The following is a 23749-nucleotide window of genomic DNA, read 5'->3' on the forward strand; positions in this document are numbered from 1 at the left end:
GCTAGATCTCCAAAATCCACCTTTTGTAAGAAAAAGGATTGCTTTTGTGTTTGTTTTAAGAAGATAAAGTTTTCAGAGATATAATGAGTCACCATAACCCCAACCCCATACACACACACACACACAGAATATACAGTAAATACTGGTTAATTATTGAAATGATTTATTGTTTTATTCACAGTAGCCTCCATGCACATACTTAGTTGCAGAAAGCTCAATCATGCGAGTTATTGATTGCTTTTGCTTTGTGTGGGTGCTGGAGTATGTGTTAGACACATGTCTCCAGGCATCTTATTTATTATGACCATTTACAGGACTATTGACACATGAGGAATAGAACTGGGTTAAAAAAAAAATCAATCAAGCATTCATGACCTACAAGATATGAGGTATAAGGATTTTAGAGTGTATCATTTTGGATTTGTTGTATATCCCATATAATTGCAACAGGGTTTTTTTGTAAAGATATGAATAATGATAATAGATGAACAGAAAATCCTGCTTCCAGTCCTGAATAAAGCTTTGTAGTTCAGCCACAGTTAATGCTCTGAATATTAGGCGCTGACCCACATCTGCTCTTATACAGGTTACATGGAGCCCCAGATGCAGGCCCAGCTGTTGCTCTGTATTATCTCACTGACTGACCCTGATGGTTTATGTAAATGCAAGACAAAACATTAGCACAGGCTAATCCATCCTAGCCACAGCAAGAAAGTTAACTACAAAATCACTCTGATGATAACAGTAATAATAATAGTAATAATCATGGCCACCAGTTCCCTGTCCCTCTTCCACCCTCTGACTCAGTGTAATGAATATTCAGCTGCCAACCTTGCCCCCATTCTCCAACCAGATTCACCTTCCTCAGCAGCCACCACTGCTCTTCCCACAGTACCATATGTAGGTAAGAATAATGACTCCTCAGCCATTATTATTAATTCAGTGTTGCTTGAGTATGGTACATGTAAATGAAGCAGTGGGCGTAGAGAGCTATAGGCTGCCTGGAGAGTTAGCCTGAGTAATGAATGTAATTATAGTGCCCTATTGAACCTGTGTCTGTTTTAGTAAAGTTATAGTTTGTTCCACTTTCATAAGGGAAGGGTTTGGGTTGAAACTATAAGCTTTCCGTGGTTTTATATCAAATCTGCTATTTAAAAGGGGAGAACTCTCTATATCATATAATGTGTGAGTGTAATTTCCATTTGTTGCCCTCTTTCAGTTAATCCCCTGCTCGTACATAAACACCAGGATTTTGTTAGTGGCTATCAGTGAATTCAGTGCAGTAATATGACATTTATAACAGTGACAGCAGCAGTATTTGGAAGGCAGCTGAGAAGAGAATGAACAATAAGAGAGAAAATAGTGTGTCAGGGGTTTTGGATTCAAAGATAATGTTGATGATGATTAGAATATTGATCGTGGTAACCCACCTGTTATAAGAAGAGGCAGTGGAAAGAAGCAGTGGAAAGCCACCCACACATTGTCATTAGTCATCACCAGCTCCTTGCAGCCTACTGCAGTACATGCTGCCACCCATGATTTAGCTCTCCATCCAGTTATGAGGGGGTGTTAAGCGTTTATTATGCAGCACTATCCCAGTCCCAGTGAGAAAGCAAAATGTTGCCCGATCGATACCTCTCACAGGAAGTCAGGTTAATTTATTTTTTAAGGATCTGTTTGCGTCTCTAAGGGCCTCCCCTTGCTGCAGTTTGGGATGCAAGCTACTTGCCAATGATCTGCAGAGTGATGTTTGGTCTCTGACACACACACCACTGCACAGGCAAACGCACTATACAGTGCATGCATGCACACTGGCATAAATATGCATACATCATTTTTGTATACTCTATTTCACTGTTATTTTTATGCTGTACAAAATCAATTTTGCGGTTTTCTTCATTGACTTGCTGTTTGAACAAGACTCGATACTCTGACACGGTTAGTTGTGAGTGCTACCTGACTGATGGTAAGGCTTACTTGTGTCTTTTGGGATCTCAGCGAGTAACAACCTGTACAGTTTGAGTTTTCTGGGCCTCCCTGTTGTTGGTGTTTGACCATTTGCTCTGACCCACATCTCGTGTTCCACACACTCAGAAAACCCCAAGTTTTTCATTCCACACCCCCTTGCATTTTCTCAATTCATTATTGTGACATTTATGGTTTGTGTCAGTAATTCTGCCTTCATACGCACCTTTGCTTTGTGACTTCTCATCTCATCATTGCACTCAGAACTATATAGTGCTAGACATCACATTGTTTTCTGGTCTGTTGTGCTTATTTATAACCACACACATGCACAGACATAATTGCATGTGCGCACATTCACCACATGCTTAATTTTGTACACATATGCTACAAGAAAATAGCTCCAGACCTATTAGTGTGCGAACTGAACGTATAACCCCTGTATATTGTCTGACTGGCAAACAGCTGTGGCTCTGCAAAGTACAGAATAAATGTCACGCTCTCCTGCCCAGCTGCTCTTAAACTGACTGAACAGTGATCTGATTCGTGTAAGACAGTCACCACATTACCATGTAAACTACTCGTCATCTTTCAAATAATTGTGGATTTTCATATAGATAAAACATATTATCCTCAACTGTGAGTTTGCACTTGCACTTGCAAATGTGAGGGAGAGATGAATACATTTGTTCTTACTGTGATCATTTTGGTTACCACTCATCTGTATTGATTTTTACTAAGCATCATTAATCAAGGAATTTATAATGGATGCTGTCTGAGAGCACAGATCACCCCACAGGGAATTATCACCTTTGGATTAGGTCAACCAGAGATTTGATCTATTGTCTGTCAGATGAATTGATGTTTTTTTGTTTTTTTTTTTTCTCTACATTTAACGTGTTTTATGGACACAGAGAGAAAGAGATAGAACAGGGAGCTAAAGAAGGTAAAGGTAAGGAGGGATAGAGAAAAGTCCAAAGTAGTTTAACGTCAGCCCTCAGGACTGAAAGCTTTTAAAATATTCAGGGCTATTCTCCATCACCTTTTGCCCTGGTTGCTTGTTTAAGAAAAGAGCGAAATGAAATCAATAGCAGTGCCAGCAATGGCCTCTTTGCCAGGCATCATCCAATATTTATACAAATGAATCTTCACAAAATCAGATTTACCTTGCAGTTGCATGTTTAACAGACTGTTGGACGGGGGGTGAAAATTCTAGACAGGGTGTGAGGGTGAAGAGAATAACATAAATCTTTCCCCATCGTGATGCCCTACCGTACATACTGCAGTCATTTGCATTCATATGACATGGCAGGTTATGATTAACAGCTATGTTGAGTCTTAAAGTGGGATGCCCTTGGTACCATAAATAAGAAATGGATCATAAATTCCACAAGGCAACTTTAAGCCATCATCACTCCCTAAAACATGTCTCCAACAAATAATCACAAAACTTAGTGCTTTTGTTACTTCAGCACTACATGCAGTGCATACAGACTATCAATTTAGTTAACCAGAGTTAATCAATGTGTTAATAGCCAAAAAACAGAAATATACATTGTGGGTATTATAGTTCATTTTAACAACAAAATGTAGCTTTGGAAATTGCTCACATTGCACCTTTATTTTTTATTCCACTTCCTAAGAAAGTGGTTTTATGCTAATGATTGCTACGGGGGTCCAGATGGCTGAGGTTAGGGTTAATAATTCAGCACTGTTTGAAACGGATATGTGTGAAGACAAACTCTCTGAACGCAATTGTGAGCAGAAACTCACATACAGATACATAGAAACATGTTATAGATTCAATTCTTATCCTATGTACTTATATTGTATACTTACTACCTCTTGCATTTATTGAAGGTTAGTATAAGAAAATGGCTTCAATTTAGTGCACTCAAGTGCAAAACACTGAACACTGAATTCCCAACATACTCATTTTATTAATATGGATGATTAGTATGTGATGGGATTTTACCTGAGAGAAATTAGCTGTGGGAGGAAAAGAAGGTAATTTGATATGTATATCCAGCGGCTCACTTTGTCCGTCCCTGTGGGATTTGGTGCTCATGTGATTACAAGAATTAACTCAAATTTAAGCTTGAGCTTGCGATTTTGTCTGATCCCTGCAATATTTATACAAAATACTGTAAAATGTTTGCCCGTTTTACCAATCACTGCCGTTTTTAGTTAAAACTGTTTCATATCACAACCACTGGTAATTAGCCCAGTCAAAAAACAAACAAACAAAAAACAACAACAACTATGTCTTACCTGTTCTTCTGACCTTTTGTTTGATGCTTTTCAAAGAAAACCAGAACACCACCTGTAGTTGCAATGTTTTGATAATTTTGAAGATGACATTTTAATTGTGTTGGAACTAATTATGTAATGATTGTCAGTGAGTTCTTGAAACATTTTTATTCCTGCTGACTTACAAGTTGTAAACATTATCTTAATTTATCGCAAAATAATACAAAAAATGATGCAGATTGATTCATTGATTTTTTTCTTTTTTCAGAAAAGCTGCTGCAAATTCATTATATTGATGTTGCCCCTGCTGTGGAAGTTGGCAGAATATGGTGCACAATAGGTGAAATGCAGCCACAGTATGAGAATATGCACACTAGAGAGCAGTCTGTTCCCTCTTTCTGCAGTCGTTGTGATTCTCCATCTCCCTCACACCACCTCTCACAACCCCCACCATCCCCCCACAACCGCCAACCCCTCACACAACATACTGTTCATGCCAAAGGACCCAGGAAACACAACATCTGTCAGTACACTAATTTACACAATGAACACTAGAGGATGAAGGATGTGTGTACATATATATGTATATATACACACACACCTCAAAATGGCCTTGAATTCAACAAACATTTTACATCATATGAAAACACAGTGAAGAATATTGTGTGTGCAAATCTTTCTTGAAGCTGGTGGATCATTTGTTCAATGATTCTGAAACTATTTGAATCGTATTTTGATTGAAGTAAGCATGGTTTCAGTGATTGTTGTCTTTAGTGTGCTTGGTTCCGTGAAAGGAGGCGTCACTCCTCTGTGAAAGCCAAAGAGGGAGAAGCAATGAGAGGCATAGCTTTAGATCTTTGACACTCTGCTTTCTTTACTTGGATGGTACACAAATAGTGATATAATAATATGAAAATATGCTAACCGATTAAGATGAAATAGATCATTTGAATGTTTTCACACATAGGCAGTGGGGAGGGGGAAAGAAACTACACTGATAACGAGCCAACACAGTGAATGATAAAACAACAAATATGAGAGTTAAAACAGAATAGAGATCTAAAATTCAGACCATGGATTTTACATTTGAGATGAGATGCAGATATCCCTCTAGCCTTTTAATTTTTTTGTATTTCATTTTATTTTAATTTTTTTGGTTCGATACACTGCAGAGACATGGCTCTCCAGTCCACGAGCGCAAAGACTGCGTCTATTGTCATTCATCCTCTGACAGGCTTCTCACGTACAAATGAGTTTACTGTGAATAGCAATTCATTTATTTAAACATTTTTTGTAGTTTACAAAAGAAATAGATTATCTTGTATCGTTTTTTATCCACACTTGCACTTCTTTTAACATATTTTACACAGACTTTTATTTTTACATTTTTAATCCAACTTAAACATGTTTTTTTTTTTATATTTTAAATGCTTGTCAAATATTGTGTTTACCATAATACAAATGGTTTCTTTTTTTTTCCTTTTTTCCTTCTTTTATGTGTCCCCAGTTTGTTTTTAAACAATAATTAAATGTCCTGAAGTAGAAAGACACATTAAAGCTCAATTATCCATCCATGAGAAAAAAAGCCTCAGTGCCCATGATGTATTCCTCTTTGTGTTTCTGTGGAACATCAACAGGTCCAAGAGTCAGGTGCCCGATATGCCCTATGGCATAAAATCAGCAATAGATAGCAGTAGCAGTAAATCCACCGTGAAATAGTCAGCCATATAAAGCACACTCCTTCCACATCACAGTGAGATGCTGTGTAAAAAGTGTCCAAAAGATCCCTTTATTCCTTCTGTCCCGCAATATTCCCCTCCCCAGTGTATCCAAAAAAGGGATTTACTGTATATCCAGACAATCACAGGTAAAGACGTACTCACAAAGCAGGGTCACACCTCACATTCCCGAGAAGGTTGCTGTTGGCAAGTGCAAGAGCCATATTCATTGATGATTACCAGAGCTCCCTCAATGTGGTTAGGCTTATAGTCAACATAGTACTCCGGAGTAGAAATAGCAGCCATCTGCTGCATGCTTTGCTTTTGCTTCTGCTTACGGCGCTGACTGCTGAAGCACTGCCTCAGTTGTCTTATTCCGGCTGGAAAGCACTTCCATGCCACATACAGCATCAGCACTATGATGAGAAAGGAGAAGATGAGTGCCATGGTGCCAGTCACCACTTTGTGAATCTGCATGGTGCTCTCGAGGTCATCATGGCCCACTGTGACAGTAAAAGAACTGGTGACCACCTCACTGCCCTCACCCTCATAAGGGTTGGGAGTAAACGGGCCCAGGAACACAGAGCCACCCTGGGCCAGATCCCTTGTAGAGGCGTACAGGCCTGCTGTAGTTACCTCCATCGGGGGATCTTCACATAGCTGAAAAGCATAGACAGCATCCAACACATCCTCGCCCTGTGCGGTGTCAGGGCTTGAACACAGCAGGGAATTGTCACGCTGGCCTCGGAAGGCACTCAGCCAAGAGGCCAAGGCACACACGTTGCGACTGCACTCCCAGTCATTCCCTGCCAGGGTAATGCTGTCCAGAGATGACCATGAATCCAGGATGCGCTGGTCCACAGAGGTCAAACGATTGGAGTCTAGCATTAGCACCTTGAGGTTGGGTGCACTCTCAAAAACATGTGGCTCAATGTACTCAATTTCATTGGCTGACAGATCAATCTTCTCTAAAAAATGCCATGTCCACTCCAGGGTATTGACAACAATTGTGGCACGATTGTTGTGCATGTACAGAGTACGTAAAGAGATGAGGCGAGGGAAGTGGGCTAGGTTGACTTTAACCAGCTCATTGTGCTCAAGATGCAACTCAGTCAACTTGAAGAGGCCAGCAAAGGAGTTTCGAGCCAGGCTCTGCAGTTGGTTGTATCCCAAGTCCAGGAACTGCATGCTCCGGCAGTCTTGAAAAATCCGCACTGGCACAAATTTGAGAGCGTTGTACCGCAAATGCAAATTGGTGAGCTTTCTAAGGCCGTGGAACAGGTCGGGCTCTAGTGCCTGCAGCCTGTTGTATGAGAGGTCCAGGATGCGCAGGTTTGGGAGGGGCCTGAAGGTACCATTTGGCAGACTCTCAATCCGGTTGCTGCTCAGGTCTAACTCCTTGACTCGTCTTAGCCTGTCAAACGCACCCTCCTCTACAATGTCAATGTTGTTGTGATCTAAGTAGAGCCAGGTGAGCTGTGACAAACCAGTCAGTTGGCCTTCACGCAGCTCGGTCAAGTTGTTCTCTCTCATGGACAGGCCCATGGCACTGCTCAGATTGCGGGGAATGTCTGTGAGGTTGAGCCCCTCGCAGTACAGCAGCTTGCTGTCGCAGCGGCACAGCCTTGGACAAACCCCCTCTACCAAGGGAACCGTTCTTAGAAAAATGCCCAGTGAACACAGTATCAACCCAGGGGGCTTCTTCAGTGGCCACTTTAAGTACAGTCCAATTAGAAGGAAATCCATTAGCATAAATATCCAGGGATGTCACTGAGAAAATGTCCATTGAACCACTCTGGATATTGTTTTTGCACCTTCACATCATATTTATCACATCATATTTAATTAATTTCATAATCTGTTTCGTTGCGTTTTTGTATCTTAGCTGTAGGCAGTGATATTATATTACTTTTATATAGTCAACCAAGGGAATCCTTGTCGAAAATGCAAAGGATAGAGGGCAAGTCTCTGTGCTTATGTTGGATATCGAGCAGTGGGTGGAGAGTAGAGGGAGTGAAAAAAATAAAAATAAAACTGTCCTCACTGATAGATCTTATTTGAAAAGATTCCTACTCACCCCTATCCAAAAGCTGACAATCTCCATTCAGCGTCTCGCTTTGTGCCCCAACACTAATTATGTGCGAATCTAAAAAAGACCCCACTGTGGTACAAATTCTCCCCCCCTCCCTTCTCTCTTTTCAGTGGACACCAGATCCTTGGCAGGCTTACAATGTCTTAGTTCTCCTCAAGTGAAAGAGCCAGAAAGAGAAGGAATTCAAGTAGCTTTCAGCGAGATGGTAGGAAGTGCAAGTTCCCCTGTCTGTATGCATGAGCTCTGTCTCTTTTGCTCCTCCGCAGTCCTCTGCTGCAATGATCAGAGGGGAGAAGACACAACCAGTGAAAGAAAAAAAAAGACCAAGGAAAAATCTTTTTAAATATCTTTTTTGCTGTTTTTTCTCCTCACCTTCCTGCTCAAGTTTCAGCAGATCTGTCAACACATATTATCGTCCATCTCTGGAGGCAATCAATGACTTGTAAGGTTTAAATCCATTCAAGCGGGTAATCATGCTTTCAGTGACGGATGTAAGGGAAAAAAAAAGGATTTAAAGAGGTGAACCCTGTTCACTGTTTTCTTGTGTAACAGTATTCCTTGTCATCTCAATGGCTCATCTCGGTTAAGAAGCCGCTCGTATCCCTGGTAGCTTGCAGGTTCCGTTCACTCCGTTGCTCTCCGGGTGTTTTCTCAGCCAGCTGGAAGAGGCTGCTGAAGGCTGGTGCTGGTAAGCAGGCAGGGGCGGTAAATGTGGGAAGCAAAGGAGCGCGCAATCCCTTGCAGCAGACCAGTACACTGACAGCGCATGCAGAAGCACCTTCTGTTCACTGAGTGTCGTAAGCCACTCACAATTCAGAGTGCTCGCTCTCTTTCCCTCACTCTCTTGCTCTCTTTCCCTTGATCGCTCACTCACTTGTTCATGCTGCTCCCCTCCTCTTCCTCTCTCTCCCCTCTTCCCTCCTCACTTTCCTCTTGCTGTGTTTTTCTCTGTGCCTGAGAAATTTACATATTCAGAATGGGCTGGGCTTAAACCAGGAGCTTTAATGAAACTCCTCTCTCTCTGTCTCTCTCCCTCTTGCTCTCTCTCTGTATCTCTCTCTCTCTCTCTCTCTCTCTCTGCCTCCCTCCCTCCTTCCGTCACTGACTGTAATGAATTGGGCCATAATATGTCTGCCTCCTTTGACGTCGCTGTGAGAAAGCATTTTTCTGATTTCAAAGTTGCAAAATAACATTCATCCAGTGAACAAAAGGATGTCCTATATTAGTTCCACCCCTAAAGCAGAGAACCATTTGCATGCAGTTTTAACAATCACGTCCACATATCGACGAACAAGAAGAAATAGCACAGCTCAAATTAACCATATTCTCACTCAAGATCCAAAGAGATCCACGTAAAATATGAAAGTAATTAGTTCTAGTAATGATGGCACAATTTAAACATAGTCATCGTCATGTATGTGTTGTGATTTCAATTATGACTTTTTGTAATGACTCACTGTCAGTCTATTGATATTCATTGTTTAGCCTTGCTAACAATAAAGGCTGGAGTGTAATGAGTCAAGACTAGAGTATGACATTCCTCATTTGATCAAACTGTCCTGTAACCAGGCCTTCTATGTCATTGTCAATTATGGCTAGGCTATCCGCTCTGAATACAGATGTAATTGCTTGCCACATAATATTAGCATAAAAGTATAACATACTTTTTTTTTTTTCTGAAGGTTCGTGCTCGCCTTGTTTTGCACTTCTCTGGGGTCATTCCTAGCTTTGTCATCGTTCTCCCATTAATTTTGAAAGACATTGAGCTGTGACAGTGCCTTACCTTCCTCATACCAGACAACTTTCCTGCCATCCACCCATCTTTTTTTTCCTCTCCATGTCCATTGCATTTTTACTGACAGATGCCATTACTTTTGTATCAAGCCTTCTTACTCATTGGTTCTTAAAAAAAGAGTTGATAATGAACAAAAGTGCTTTCTTTTTTTTTTTTTAATTTATAATGATAATTATAAATTGATAAAAATAATTATACTTGTAAGCTAAAATAATGTATCTATCATTGTCCTATATTTTGTTATTTTGTGTTTGTGCTGATATATGTGTTTGTTAAAGTTATAAAAAACGGTTTTAATTATGCCTGTTCACAATCCAGGCTCAGTAACTTGTGTATCGAGCTAAATAAATATTGGAACAAAAATATCCTTTGATGGAGCAGGACAAAACCCAGAATAAACATTTACTGTATGCTGTCATTGCAAACAGCAATACCAATTGCTTTTCTTTCACAAAGGTGATAAAGCTGGTTGTTTGTCCAACATGATACTGACTCTTAATTTGAGCAGACATTTTGTAACACCCATAATCTGGATTACTGCTGACAGGGAACACCATCTAGTCATATTAACAAGATCCACTAATATTGATAACACATTGACAAGTTAAATAAGAGATCCTGCTATATCATTCCAATGACTTTGGAACTGGGTTCCTGTAAAACTCTGTAGTGCTAAATTGAGTAAAGACAAAAGCCCAGGTTGTTTGTGTTTGTTGTGTTTTCACAGATATTTACTGTGTCGCTGTGTCTTTTCATATGTTCTGTTTTGGCAGACAATTACTGTAGAGTTGCTGTTTGTATTGGAGCTGGTAGTATAGTAATAGCATTAGCTGTAGAATATCTGGCAAACTGAGACAGGAATGTTCAGGAACTTCTACTTTATTTCCCTGTACTTATCGAATATATCTAGTCTCCACTGTGTAGTCATATATGAATTTGAGAGTAAAGAAGTACTAAGGCAGGAAAGTTAGCTTCACAGTGTCACAGGGAACAGGATAGATTAGACCATTTTAAGTGCATCTCATCAAACAAAAAGTCCCCACCCAGTGGTATAGCCCATTACTACAACAACAGTACAGGCCTTTCTGACTGTCAAACTACCATCTATTTTAAACGGTTGCCTGTTTATCTAACCAGGCTCTAAATAATAATCAGGGGCTAAAATTTGGTGGAAATTTTTGTTGTTGACTGTATTCTAATCACAGAGTACATGTACAGATACTGTATCTTTTTACTACATAAGCAAGTGGTGCAGAGCAGGGTCACCAATGCCAATGGATCACCAAATACTTTTATATGTCGCACATTAGAAATGTTTACCTGGATGGAGACCAAACTATCCATAATAAAATAAAAAATCTGCTAGATATAATGGTATACAAAGGTATTCTGTGCCATCATTTAAGAAACAAATATCTCTCAAAAAGACTAATCTCTCAACAATATATATTTTTTCAATTTCCCTCAACATTTTCCTTTTATGCTTTGTTAACTCCTTTACCTGACATCACTTGTAAATGATCATACTGGAAAAAAATCTTGTTTCCAGGCCTCCCAGACACATAGTCACTTATTCTAAAATTGTTCAGTTGGTTTGATGTCTGATTTGTGGAGAGGTCATGCCGGAGCTTTGATTCATGTTAGATACGTTATCGTGATGAAAAATGAACCCTTTTCAGCACAAAATGGAGCAAAAAGGAATAACATGCATCTACATAGTAGATCGGTGCTGTTTTTAAGGTCAATATGATGCCATTACTTTTACCGGTTACTGAACCTTAAGTTATGTCTAGACTTTTTGGAAAGATAGACGATGAAAATGAAATGAGTCTTCCTATGAGAAAAGAGATTACCTCACTGCATGTAGTGGAACAGAAGCTGCCTTGAAAATGGGGTGGGAGTTTGATTATAATAATTATACCAAGGAAACACAATTACCTAACAGCCCTTTACTTTGTTCTGACCCTGTCTGGCATTCCACAACTTACCCCTAGATACTGTGTCCGTGACTAGGGGCACCAAGTTTTTAACAACTGTATCAAAAGAACTGACTGAGCTGTTGCACTGATCTTCCTTTGGTTGAACTACAATTCAATAAAATAATATGTGTATTAGGTAACATGTACGTGTACCTTTGTGAGTACCTATGTGAGTTATAGAGAGTGAGGACATTTTGGGAAAGTGACCACATTTCGGCTTCTCCTCACTACTTTAAATATTAGGTTTGCTCTTTGAGGGTTGTGACTTTTTTGTAGGGTTCAGGTAGAACTAGGTTTAGTTTTACTAGGTTTACTAACGGTTAGTGTTAGTTTGGTTGTGATGGTAGAGGTAGTCGCAACGTAACAGCCCTGCAAGATGTGGTCATGAAACTTTACAGGTGTGTAGTTGAAATCAAAATGAAGGTCGAGTTCAAAGGTGGGTGTGATTTTTATTTTGATTAGGAAAACTAATTTTCATTTTCTAGACATCACAGTCATTCTGCCATTGTCAGATCTGTCAAAGTAAACTTGGCGAAAGAAAAAGGATAGGTCTCTAAACTCACCCAGTTAGCAGATTTTGCATGAAAGCATGCTATCTCTGGATCCAATTTCTTATTTCTCAATTCTTATTTTGAAATAAGTGAAGGTTTGACAGCAAAAAAGATGTAGGAGAAAGAACAAAAATTGTCCTTCACATCATCTGGACATCTTGACATTGGAATCATCTGTGCTTTGCCTTTGCTATATTCCCTCCTAGCTGTAATGGATGACTACACCATCAGCTAATGACTTGGTGCACTATAATGACTTGACACAGCGAACAGGAGATGAGAGTATCCAGACCATCAGTTTTAAGACTTTAAGAGCTTTGGCTCTCTGCTTTGAAGTTAAAGTCAGCACAAGCTCGAGTGAAAGTGTGTGACCAGGTGTGTGAGCGTGAAACACACTTGCCTAATGACACGCTCACATGAACACAGTCATAGAAAACAGATAAGACCATATTAGAGATTGATGGTAGCTAAGGATATGGATTTTCTTTTCATGAATAACCTTTAAATAACCTTTTTATTTTCTTTTAGCTTTCAGGTTAGCGTTCATGTATGAATCTGACTCATTAGCCTCCATATCAAACAATAAATAAATATATCATTAAATGATCTTAGATCTTTGACACTCTAAGGCACTACAGGCTGTTTTTGTATTGTTTCATTCTTAGTATTACTTTGAAGGCTGTGGAGCAAGTAATTAACAGCTGACAATGATGTTTAGCTTTCCCCACAAAGGTTTGTTGGATGCATTTTGTCTGTCCCAGTAGAATTGCGTTATTTTCTGAATAAAAGCACAACTGATGATTGATTTAAGAATATTTCATTTTATTTCTTTCATTATGATTATTTGTGTCTTTTGTCAGTAAGGAAAAGTGTTGTTGGGCATTGTTATACGAAGAATTTATTTTCTATCTGGCCAGTGATGCTGCTCTGCTTGTTTTTTTTTTTCCCTCAGTGAGTAATCAATGTGGAAACAAGTGCAATACAATTAAGTAAAGTCAAGTACTATATATGAAGAAAAATTAAATTACCCTTTCCAATGGGTAGCACAATGAGAAGAACATGATCTGTCACTCGCTTCCCATCTGACCACTGCTTAACCCTCTACACGATGTCCCATGGCTTACTGACACTTCAAAGGCAAGAAGTCATGGGTCAGAAGTTTGAGATCTGGACTAGTTGGTTAAAATATGTTGCTTTGTAAATAAACATTCAAAATTTCATTTGGATTTCCAACTCTAAAGCATGATGTCATGTCCCTAGCTTATTATATGATCATTTTATATGATATATGATATATATCTTGGATATTTTTTGAAATAATGAAATGGTTGGAGGTTGTGGTGTATTGCCAGCCGAGTGAATTGATTTGAGGGATCAAATAAGGCTCAGAATTATCAGCATCTATGATTACAGGCCCATTATTTAAATCATTTATTGAATCAGAGGACGTCTGACTGTGTGAGCCCAACAAAACAAGGCAGATGATGACTAATTGGCCCGCTGCAGAGATAATGTTGATGGGCAGCTGGAAAAAGGATTGTGGTGGGGGTTGTGGTGCAGTTGTCAGTGGTGTGGTGAGGAAACAGTATGAGATGATTCTTCATCTGCAGTTGAGTGCAACCCCCAGCAGATGGAGGTTTGTCTCAGTTTGAAAGGGTCACAAGTGGACAGAGAGTTAACATTAGGCTCATTCATTTCAGCTTTAGTGTTTATTTTCTGTCTTCTTTGGTATTTAAGATGACATAATCCCATTATATAATCAGCAACTGAGGATGAGCTGAGGAGCAGAGGAAATGTACTCAAAGATAAATAGAGATAGCCATGGGCATGTCTAATTATTGCCATCATAGTCATATCACAGATACAGATCTTTCTCAATAAAAATTGTGAAGACACTAACTCAGTGAAGGTTTGTGGTAGTACGCCGGGTTAGCTATGCAATATACTAAAAAATCCACCTCTCTCCATCTTCCTTTGCTTTTACTAACTGCAGCTGGGGTGAATAAAACAGGAAAAACAATACCATCATAATGTTCATCGGAGCGTGTGACAGCGGGGACATGGCTGTCGCTATGGGTTACAACTCCTTGAAGCATGTTTTTGTGTGATGCAAAGTTTGCCTCAGTAAACAGGAAACAATCAATACAACGCCATCCTCGTGATTTGCCCATATTTGAGGTTTTAGAGGTGGGTGAAAGTTTGGCTTGATTTACAGGGAATTTATAAAGCAAGATGGAAAGTAATCCTGGAAAAGCTCTGATATTTTTGCACATGGTGATGTGAAAGTGAGGATCTACATATACGACTGTGTGTACATCAAGAAAGAAAAAGGAAAAAAGAATGAAGAATCTGTCTGAAAACGCCTAAATGGGTAAAGAGACTGTTTATCATCAATGGTAGGGAATAAATTGTGTGTGCCAGTAAATCTGGGGGTGGCTTTTACAAGCAGCATGATCTTAAATCGCCTCTAGTTTTATGTTTCTCTTCCAATACAAAAATAATGCTCTGCACTGTGTAAACTAAGCAGCCATGATAAAAGATTTTGCTAACTTTCTGTATTGAGCACAAGCATGCCACAGCATGTTTAAAACTGTTTAACTAACTAAATGTATGTGTTGTTTTTCTAACCCTCTCGATTTATTTCCTGCTATTGTTCAGATCTGAGACAGCTTGTCTCAACCTTGACAACCTTATCAATTCCATGAAAATTCCTATGAAATGATGGTGACTGGCCTTGGCATGGACTCTCGTGATCACATTGTCTAAACCACGACTGCATGTGCATTACTGCAGTGGTTGTGTGTTGTCTGCTTTCTGTATGTTCAGCATCTGGCATATGCCAAACCACACAGCCACTTTAGGTTGTGCACCTAGTTAGAAGTATTAATAGATTTCACTGGAACAAAGGAGAAATGGAATGATCAGTAATTATTTTTTAGTGTTCTTTGGATTTTTTAAAAGCCAAAAAATTACTTAACAGTTCTTCTAAGACCCTGTAATATTTTGTGTTAATCAAGGTTCTGTAGGCGAGGCTCTTTTAGTTGTCTAGTCTCAGTGATCATGTCTCGATTAAAGCCTTTTGCTCTTGTTCTAAGCACCTCAGCTCAAGGTTTGATCAATTGCTGGTGCTCACAGGACTGTTTCTCCTTATACCACAGTTGTACTAAGCTTTGTGGTGTAGCTGTGGCCTCCCTGTTGCCTTGAACATGTTACTCTTTCAGACAAGATCAGTCACTATACACAGAGACATGAGTGGGGCAAGTCAAATACTGCACTTGGTAGTCCGTTTAACAAAGCAAATTGTCTAGTAGACACAAACAAAAGAACAACGCATGTCAGTGTCAAAAGAAATACAACTGATTCTGACACTGTCTCACTGCCCAGACAGAGTTTGAGTAAACTATGCATGTGCTTTTATCACTCATGATTATATGTAACAGCTTGAAGAAAACTGTCAGTTACATTTGGTTAAAGTGTAGAGAAAAGAAAAGAGAAGATAGATAGATAGATAGATAGATAGATAGATAGATAGATAGATAGATTTATATTTAATATAATATCTTACAGATAGAAATACAAGGATAACTAGTAATTAACTGGAAGAGACTCAGTGTGGAAGTGCATCTGTGTGTGTATATGTGTGTGGAGAGACTTAATATGGGTCCAAATTGCTTCCAGGTATGTCCAATGTGAGGTGTTCCCTGTTGAGAGAATGATACAGACAGTGGTTTTTCCATGTCACAACACAGAGCAGTCACACTCTCAGTGTTGGACATGCTTTTATACAGAAACAAGATCAGAATTCTTCGCCCGTCGCCATGGCCAGTAGAAATTTACAGCTACCTGCCACAACCAGTTTTTCACCCACATTTGGCGTGTGGTTGTGTGTGGGTTTCCCATGTTCAGTATTTAATTCAATTACATGTTATAACGTTTTTACTTAGCGTGTTTCTTTATGCATTTGTGTTCTGGCTTTAATGTTTTTGGCTTCAGAGACTACATCAAACAGTGCCTGTGACTAGGCTCTGCCTGCCAAAGGAACTTTGTTCTGCTGTCAGATGACGCAGAAATCCCACTGAGAGCCACCAAGCCCATTTTCAAAACCCAGCTCTCTGGAGCCGCATGCCCCTACTTTTGATAGCCCTGACTGTTCTGGCCTATTGCCTCATTCAGAGCCCAACAAGCCTCTGCATCCTTCATGTGTCCACTGGCCTCTCTCATGTTGGGATGAAGCAGAGCAGAATACAACAAACGGAGGAGTCTCTGATGTAAAAGCCTGAAACACTTGTAAATTTAGACTGAAAATTACTTGTGCCTTTATCCCTAGTGCCCCTACTGCAAAGTAAGGTAAGAACACTAGCCTAGAAATCTAAATAAAATCCCATTAGCACTGCAAGGAACAGATAAACCTTATAATATAAGAAAGCTCCTTGTGTTTCGCATTTGACAAGTTGTACCTCTTAAACCTTGAACTTAAATTAGTGGAATTCTGTTTCTCACAAATAAAAACTTTTTGGTAGCAATGTACTTGCTGTAATTGTGCACTAGAAACGCTGTTTTCAAGAAAATTTGTTGTTAGAAGTTTGATTCAGCCTGTAAATTTGCACCCAAGTCTGCAACACTCTTTTGATCATCTATAAATAGCACATAAAATAGCCATCTGATTTTGATCAACCTCTATTAACACTGTTTACATCAAGAGGCAGAATGAAAGATGATGTTCAAATGAAAGGTCTGATGCCAAGAACTTCCCTGCTGCTGATTTCGTGTCACAGCTGATGTGTCCCCTTTACTGATGTCTCACCTTGATAGTAACTAGTTCAATAACTAGTTGATGAGGCAGCTCTCACACACGGTGGGTGCGCTCCAGGATGTTTGGCCAATCAGATGAAAGTGGGCTCTTGAGGAGGCCTGAGCTAATATTGCCTGTTTCAGTGAGAGGCTTCACTGAGGGGCTGCATAACAGGCAATTAGTGATAAATAAGTAACTTTTTTTGAACTGCAAATCATGCAGTGCTACTCTAGTGGTGTCTCGGAATAAAAATATAGAGCTAGAAATGAGCTCAATATGTCCACTTAAAAAAAGGCATTCGCATTTAGCACAATGAAATATCAGCAGGTGTATGATGCCCCATGCACCAGTAAAGGAGCCACCATGCATGATCATCATGCCCCATCGTTTGGCCTTTCCCATGAAAGACATTTTGATATGTAAATCTTAAATGGGCGGCACTTATGTCACAGCAGGAAAAGTGCAGTGTAAATGATAAAATGAATAATGGCTGAATTCCACTTAGCGGCTTCAGTTTCAGGCTCCTGGTGTTATACATGCTGGTTCACTGTCACACTGTCATGACTGAGTGTGACACAGAACAGAGCCACGGTTAATGTTGTGTGCAACATCTCTGCTTAAAATGTCTGCTGTGAAACCGGCCAACGCTTTTTCGGAAATTGTGGCAAAAGAAAAACTGGGAAACTGAGAAATCAGAAGTTTGTAAAAACTGGTTTAAGGCATGAAGATGTGATAGAAAGTGTGACATTTCATCAAAAACGTGTGTATGCAAGGGTCACCAGCAAATTCTCACCTCACTTTTATGAATCCTAACTCTTGCATGCAAACTGCGTGCACCATGTTTATAAATGAGGTCCCTCTACAAATATTGTGAGAAACTACTGAATGCTTACTTTTCTTTTCTTTACACACAAACACATTTGAGAAACACTCGCAGACATTTTTCTTCCAAATCCTGAGGTGTAGAGTACTCTTTTGTTGTGGCAAAGTGTTATTTCTCTCAGCTCATCAAATGAGCAAAGCAGTGTAAACACAGAACTATGTGCCCCGAGCCTGACAAGGAGCTACTCTAAGAGATCGAAAATGCAGTCGAAGTTGTTTCAGAATAAACTATACTTGATGTGCTGATCGCAGTGAAGGGACAGAATATGTCACCCGATGTAAACGTGTGGCTCATTCGTGTGTTTGTAATGGTTTTTACAGGCAGTGGAGTTTGGCGGCTCAGAGACATAAGCTGTATGAGTCTGTGGCTAAGCAAAATTTTTTAGGATAGATTCATTGCTGGTTTGGTCTCTTTAAGGGAATTGTAGATTATGAATGAATAAAGATGAAATAATGCCAGCTTTCTCCCTTAATGCCTGCTTTGCTTTGTCACAGGCAGCATGGGAAGCAGCCACAGTCACATTAGGAGAAGACTCTATTTGAGTGAAATCCAGTGGTTAAGTTAACTTCTATGGCACTTGATAAAATTACACTGACATCAGCTTAGTGGTTAAACACTGTGATCTGGCACTTAAGTAAGTGAGTGTGCTTGTGTTTATGTGGACGGGTGAAAATGTGTGTCTTTGTGTGCACATGCTCTCATGTTACTAAAGTGTGTTAATTTAAGCAAGTAGAATCCAAAGGAAATGTAAGGCTCTGTTGCACGCCAGCTAATTCTGCCCTGTGGGCGTCATTCAGTCCAGCTAGTATCTCGTGTAATTGTCTCTCAGGTCAGTTTGTCATACACACGTTGAAAGCACAGCACCCAAACTGTGCAGTAACACAGCAGATGTCAAGCTTTGAGAGTTTGTGGATCATTTATTACCAGTTCTAAGTCTGTTACAAATGTAGGAACATGTGTGTATTTGGCATTTTTTCACCATCTTTATGCGGACACATGCATTGCCATCAACAAATATCTAGCTCACCTAGAGGTCAGTACAAAGGGGGGATGTCCTTTGTGGTCCCTACTACACCTTTTTATGATTTAAGGGTGTTGTTAAAAGTCTACTTTATTAATTATAATGGAGTCCTAAGCGCCAGGTCTTAGGGCTGTTCCTAATACCCAAGATGCCTGTCTGTAGCTGTGTGATGAAACCAGGCTACCTATCAGAAACCAAACATGAGCAGTCTAAGATAATCATTTATTAGTCCCACAATGAGGAAATTTGCAGTAGGCTATTACAGCAGCAAAGAGTACAGTACAGAGAAAAGAAAACTGTAAAATGTCATTATCAAATATAAAAATAAATAATAGATAATAATATAATAAGTACAATTAAATATTTAACTATAACAAAAATAAAAAGCATAGCAGCAGATAAGGGATATCAATGTATCATATAACAAGGGGAGGACATTCTAATTCCAGCCACTGAGCCATTGTGTTGCAGGAGGTAGAGGGTGTTTTGTCTTTTGAACTTTTCATTTACAGATCACAGCATTCATAAAAAAAACAAACAAAAACTCTATCCTGGATTAAAGGTCATGTGGTACCAGTTGGTGTACATATATCATGCAGATTGTTTTACCGGAGAGTTGAATTTGGTATTTCAGGAGCTAGCGTGTGATTGTTGTTGGCAGCTGGCGTTTGTTTGCTATGGGACAAATGACACCAGGGCTTTGTGTGGGTACACTTCACTGTAGATTTTTGACTAAAAATACACAATGTACACACGTATAAGCCAGGACACAAAAAAAAAAAAAAAAAGCAGAAAAGTCCTGGAGTAACGTTAACATTAGAATGGCAAGAAACAAATGTGAAACTAGACATTAACAATTACAAATACATAGTTGACTATTGTATAGTAGAATATTGTATAGTCTACTATGTACAGGAGAAAATGAATAACTGTGCTGCTATCTGTGCTAAAACTGATTGTTAATGCGGATGTCAATGTTGCGGCCTCTAGCACTGATGGTCCATAGCTGTATGGCATAGCCTTCATTCTTTCAATATGCATAACTGTCTTGCAGGTGGTGCATGTATTTCATTATTCAGGTCAGCTGTCTCGTAACGTGTTGTCCTAACTATGATGTTTCAGTCATGTTTTAGTTTTTCTTCAGTTTGCAGGAAGGAAATATCAATTTATTTATTTATTTTTAACTTTGTCACCAGGCCCCAGTTGGGTTTGCTGTTTGACTGTTTGGGGCTGTGAATCTCTACCAGTTTTAACATCATTTGTATTCGCAAATCAGTGCCTTCTTTTAACAAATTTAGTTTAAATCATAAGTTAAATGGCAGTACATTTCAGAGAAACCAGGAAATAAAGTATTTACGAACATGGTTGAAATTATTTATCAGCTCAATCTCAGCAGGTAGTAAACCAGATTTTACTGTTTCTGTGATTTCTTGTTTTGTGTTTCAGTACAGCTGATGTGTGAGAGAGCGGTTAGTGTCCCTCGTATCAAATTTACTGTAACCTTCACATGAAAGTGACACCTTGTTTGGCTCTAAGTTACAACCCAGATAATCATTAGTACAAGTCAACTCATAGAAAAGCTAGCATTATCTATCCTCCTACAGGCTGATCCATATCATGACATGGTGAAAATTGACCACAGGCATGACGAACAGAAAACCAGATCCGAAAAGGTGTGGCAGATCTGTGCAAAGTGACATTACAAAATGACACATCCCCAAGTCCTACTGAATAGAAGAATACAATTGTTATCACATCATAAGGCCACTGGATTCAAAACTGTACTCTTGATTAAAACGCATGGTGCTGTTTCTGGCAGCAGACAATGGCAGCTAAATCCTCTGACGGGAGAAAAAATTCTCAGCCTCACTTCCTCTCTGCCGCCTTTGTGCTTGTGTGTGTAGATGTGTGTATTGTGCTCTGTGTCTCACTGCTTAAAAATGTTTTTGCATGATTCACTCTCTTCACCCCAGTAATTTCAAACCAAGAAATCTAGGGCCCAATCAGAATCACCCTTTGTTTACAAAGCCATGAACTTTTTGGCAAATTGCTGAACTCTGGCACTGTGCATGGTGCTTTCTTGAAAATATATGTATCTTAAGAGCCTTCAATTCAGGGGAGTAATTGTAATCTGCAGCTACTGCTTGTCGTCATGCTGGCCTTTACAAAATACCAAAACTTAACCCTGAACATGTGCATATCAACGCTCTGTCTGACTTTTTGCACAAATTTCATATTATCAGCCCCACAACTTGACCAGATATTTTATATTGTGTTGTGTAATGAGGAATTTTTTTATTCTTCCGGGGCTGCACTTTATATTTTCAGTCTCTCTAACCTGAGCGAGGAAGCACTGACTACATTATCTATTGGCATCTCTCTATTTAAGTTGCTCAGAGCAGAGACTTGGGATCGACATTATTCATTATGCCATTTTTCTATCAGCTACTGTCTGGTGCAGCTGCCCACCTGCATCAGAGACTTGTCCACCAAATAGACCATGCATAATTAAGATGGTAACCCACAGCATAGACCTGACCCTGTCACTGCATTGACAATAAGGCTGGCCAGCCCAGGGACATACTTCACTCCCCTTGTGATGCCCACAAGTTCCCGTTGTCCTGCTCCGTAACTGTTATTGCCTGGCAGAGCACACAGCAGTATTAGAATGGCCAAGGTTTTCCAAATACATCACAGAACAGTTTAAAAAACAAAGTAAATTGCATGTCCTTCAGGGAACATCTATTTAATAATTTCTTATTAAATTTCTTATGTGTCTATTTTTCTTTCTGGAGGAAAAAAAAAAAGTATATATATATATATATATATATATATATATATATATATATATATAGTGCAAATGTTTTGCAAAGGTAGCAAGACTGTTGTTGTGTGTAGTGGAGTTGTTCATCTCATTAGATCCTACATATAAGGATGCATGCTCTCTTTATAGAAGGTCTTTATGGAACAGAAATGATGATTGCTAAATGCGGGCTTCATTAAGGCCATTTTCTGTGGTCAGTATCTATGGAAAATCTTTTGCTGTGTTTGTCATGTAGCATATGGAAAGTGTGATGCACCTGGCATCCACTTTAATAGGCCAAGAGTTGCCAAACACACATAAATCAGGGTCTGTCGTATGTAAATAAGGAACTGGTGCAGCATGTTCTTGTTTCCACAGTTAAATCAATTTATCAGTCTGTGATCAAATTAGTGCTCATTTAGGTGTCGTGTGACAGTTTAATAAATCAGATGGAGAGAGGTTCATATGTCTCTCCCAGTGTTTAAACCTGTGCCTTTTCCAAGACGGTTTGATAAATGACGGCCAATATTTTCAAAGGTGACATCTGCATGTCATTTCGTGAAGATGCTGGTTGGACGTGAACAGCTGCGACTGTAGTAGGAATCCATTTCATAAATCAGCTTAAGGAAGAGAATAGATGTCTTTTGAGAAGACATCAATCCCCAAACACCCAACATGACAGTAAGTCCTATCCCCTGATCCATCCCCACGCAGTGCACTTACATCATGTCCAGATATTCTGTGGCTTTACTGTTCCCAACTAATAGCAGCAACAGCTCTGTTAGTGGCTCGCGGTGCTGCGTGGCTGGACTGACAAAGCCCACATGAAAGGATAGTGGGAGACATAATCATTTCACCAGTTCTGCCAGCTCCAGCAGTCTTTGAAGTTGTTGCACGGTGGATCATTACAGCAAGGAAACACACTGTTGTTTAGCTCTGTGTAGTATATCAGTGTCGCTTGTGTACACAGTGTCGGTCTCTACGGTGGGCTCAGCCACAATACGCAGTAGGTACCTTAGTGTTATCATGCTATCATTAGCATGTTTCTATTTGATCCGCTCGTGGCTCTGTTTTCCTGTCAGACTTGAGGCCATTTTTTTTTTCTTTTCCCAAACCACCCTAATCCCTGATTAGTGCTACCTTCACACAGCAACCCACCCGGAAGAGCAGCTTGAGTCATCATTATCCTGGTTTGCAAAAGCACGCATATTATTCTCTCTACCCCTTACTATCCCTGACAAAGGCCACCTTCGGCAAATGACTGGCAGCTCTGGAGAAGTTGTGTGCTGGCCACATGTTTTGTATAATGTGAATCTATTAATTTTTGTGCAACTGTGCAGTGGATTACTCCTTTTACTCCCCCAGTCACCATTACATCTCAGCAGTATGTGAGAGATGGATGGCACCAAAATGCGTCAGTGTCTGAAAAACTTCTTTTCACATCAGTCATTTCAGGTTTTTGAAGCTGCCTCGCTTGCTCGTAATCCTGTGCTCCACACAGTATAGTTAAGAGGTCACATACAGAGACATAGAGGGTATTTTTGACAGTTGCGAGCAATGAGAGGAAAGAGACCATCAGACAAGCACGGATGGAGGCTGAGGTAAGTGTGAAGGTGGATGATGTCTAGACACAACAAATCAGTCTGTTCCCTTGTTTCTCTGCCTCTGCATATTTTTTTTCTAAAATACATTCATGGAGTTGGTTTTGATGTGTGTCTTCTAAATGACATTGCATAAAATCTTACCCTTAACAAATTCTCAAAATTCACATTAAAAAATCTGAAAAATACAGAGGTGATCATAGAATAGCTCAAATTTGACTTGTGGAGACAAACTATACTCTATAATGACATGAAAGACACAACCAATAATCACTGTTAACAGCACTATTATTGAAATA

General features: G+C 39.5%; 2 protein-coding genes across 2 annotated transcripts in view; one reads left to right on the forward strand and one right to left on the reverse strand.

The window, feature by feature from the left end:
• Window positions 1-23749, forward strand: part of ctnna2 (catenin (cadherin-associated protein), alpha 2) — a 302082-nt gene that overhangs the window by 178438 nt on the left and 99895 nt on the right. The window lies entirely within an intron of this gene.
• On the reverse strand, window positions 4369-11472 carry lrrtm1 (leucine rich repeat transmembrane neuronal 1). The gene has a single exon (XM_071505041.1). The coding sequence runs from the start codon at window positions 7683-7685 to the stop codon at window positions 6108-6110; it is 1578 nt and encodes a 525-aa protein (XP_071361142.1). The 5' UTR covers window positions 7686-11472; the 3' UTR covers window positions 4369-6107.

The sequence above is a fragment of the Trachinotus anak genome, unplaced genomic scaffold (genome assembly GCF_046630095.1).
Source record: "Trachinotus anak isolate AG129_WGS33_773 ecotype Australia unplaced genomic scaffold, CSIRO_AGI_Tana_v1 ptg000019l, whole genome shotgun sequence".
In the NCBI taxonomy this organism is placed as follows: domain Eukaryota; kingdom Metazoa; phylum Chordata; class Actinopteri; order Carangiformes; family Carangidae; genus Trachinotus; species Trachinotus anak.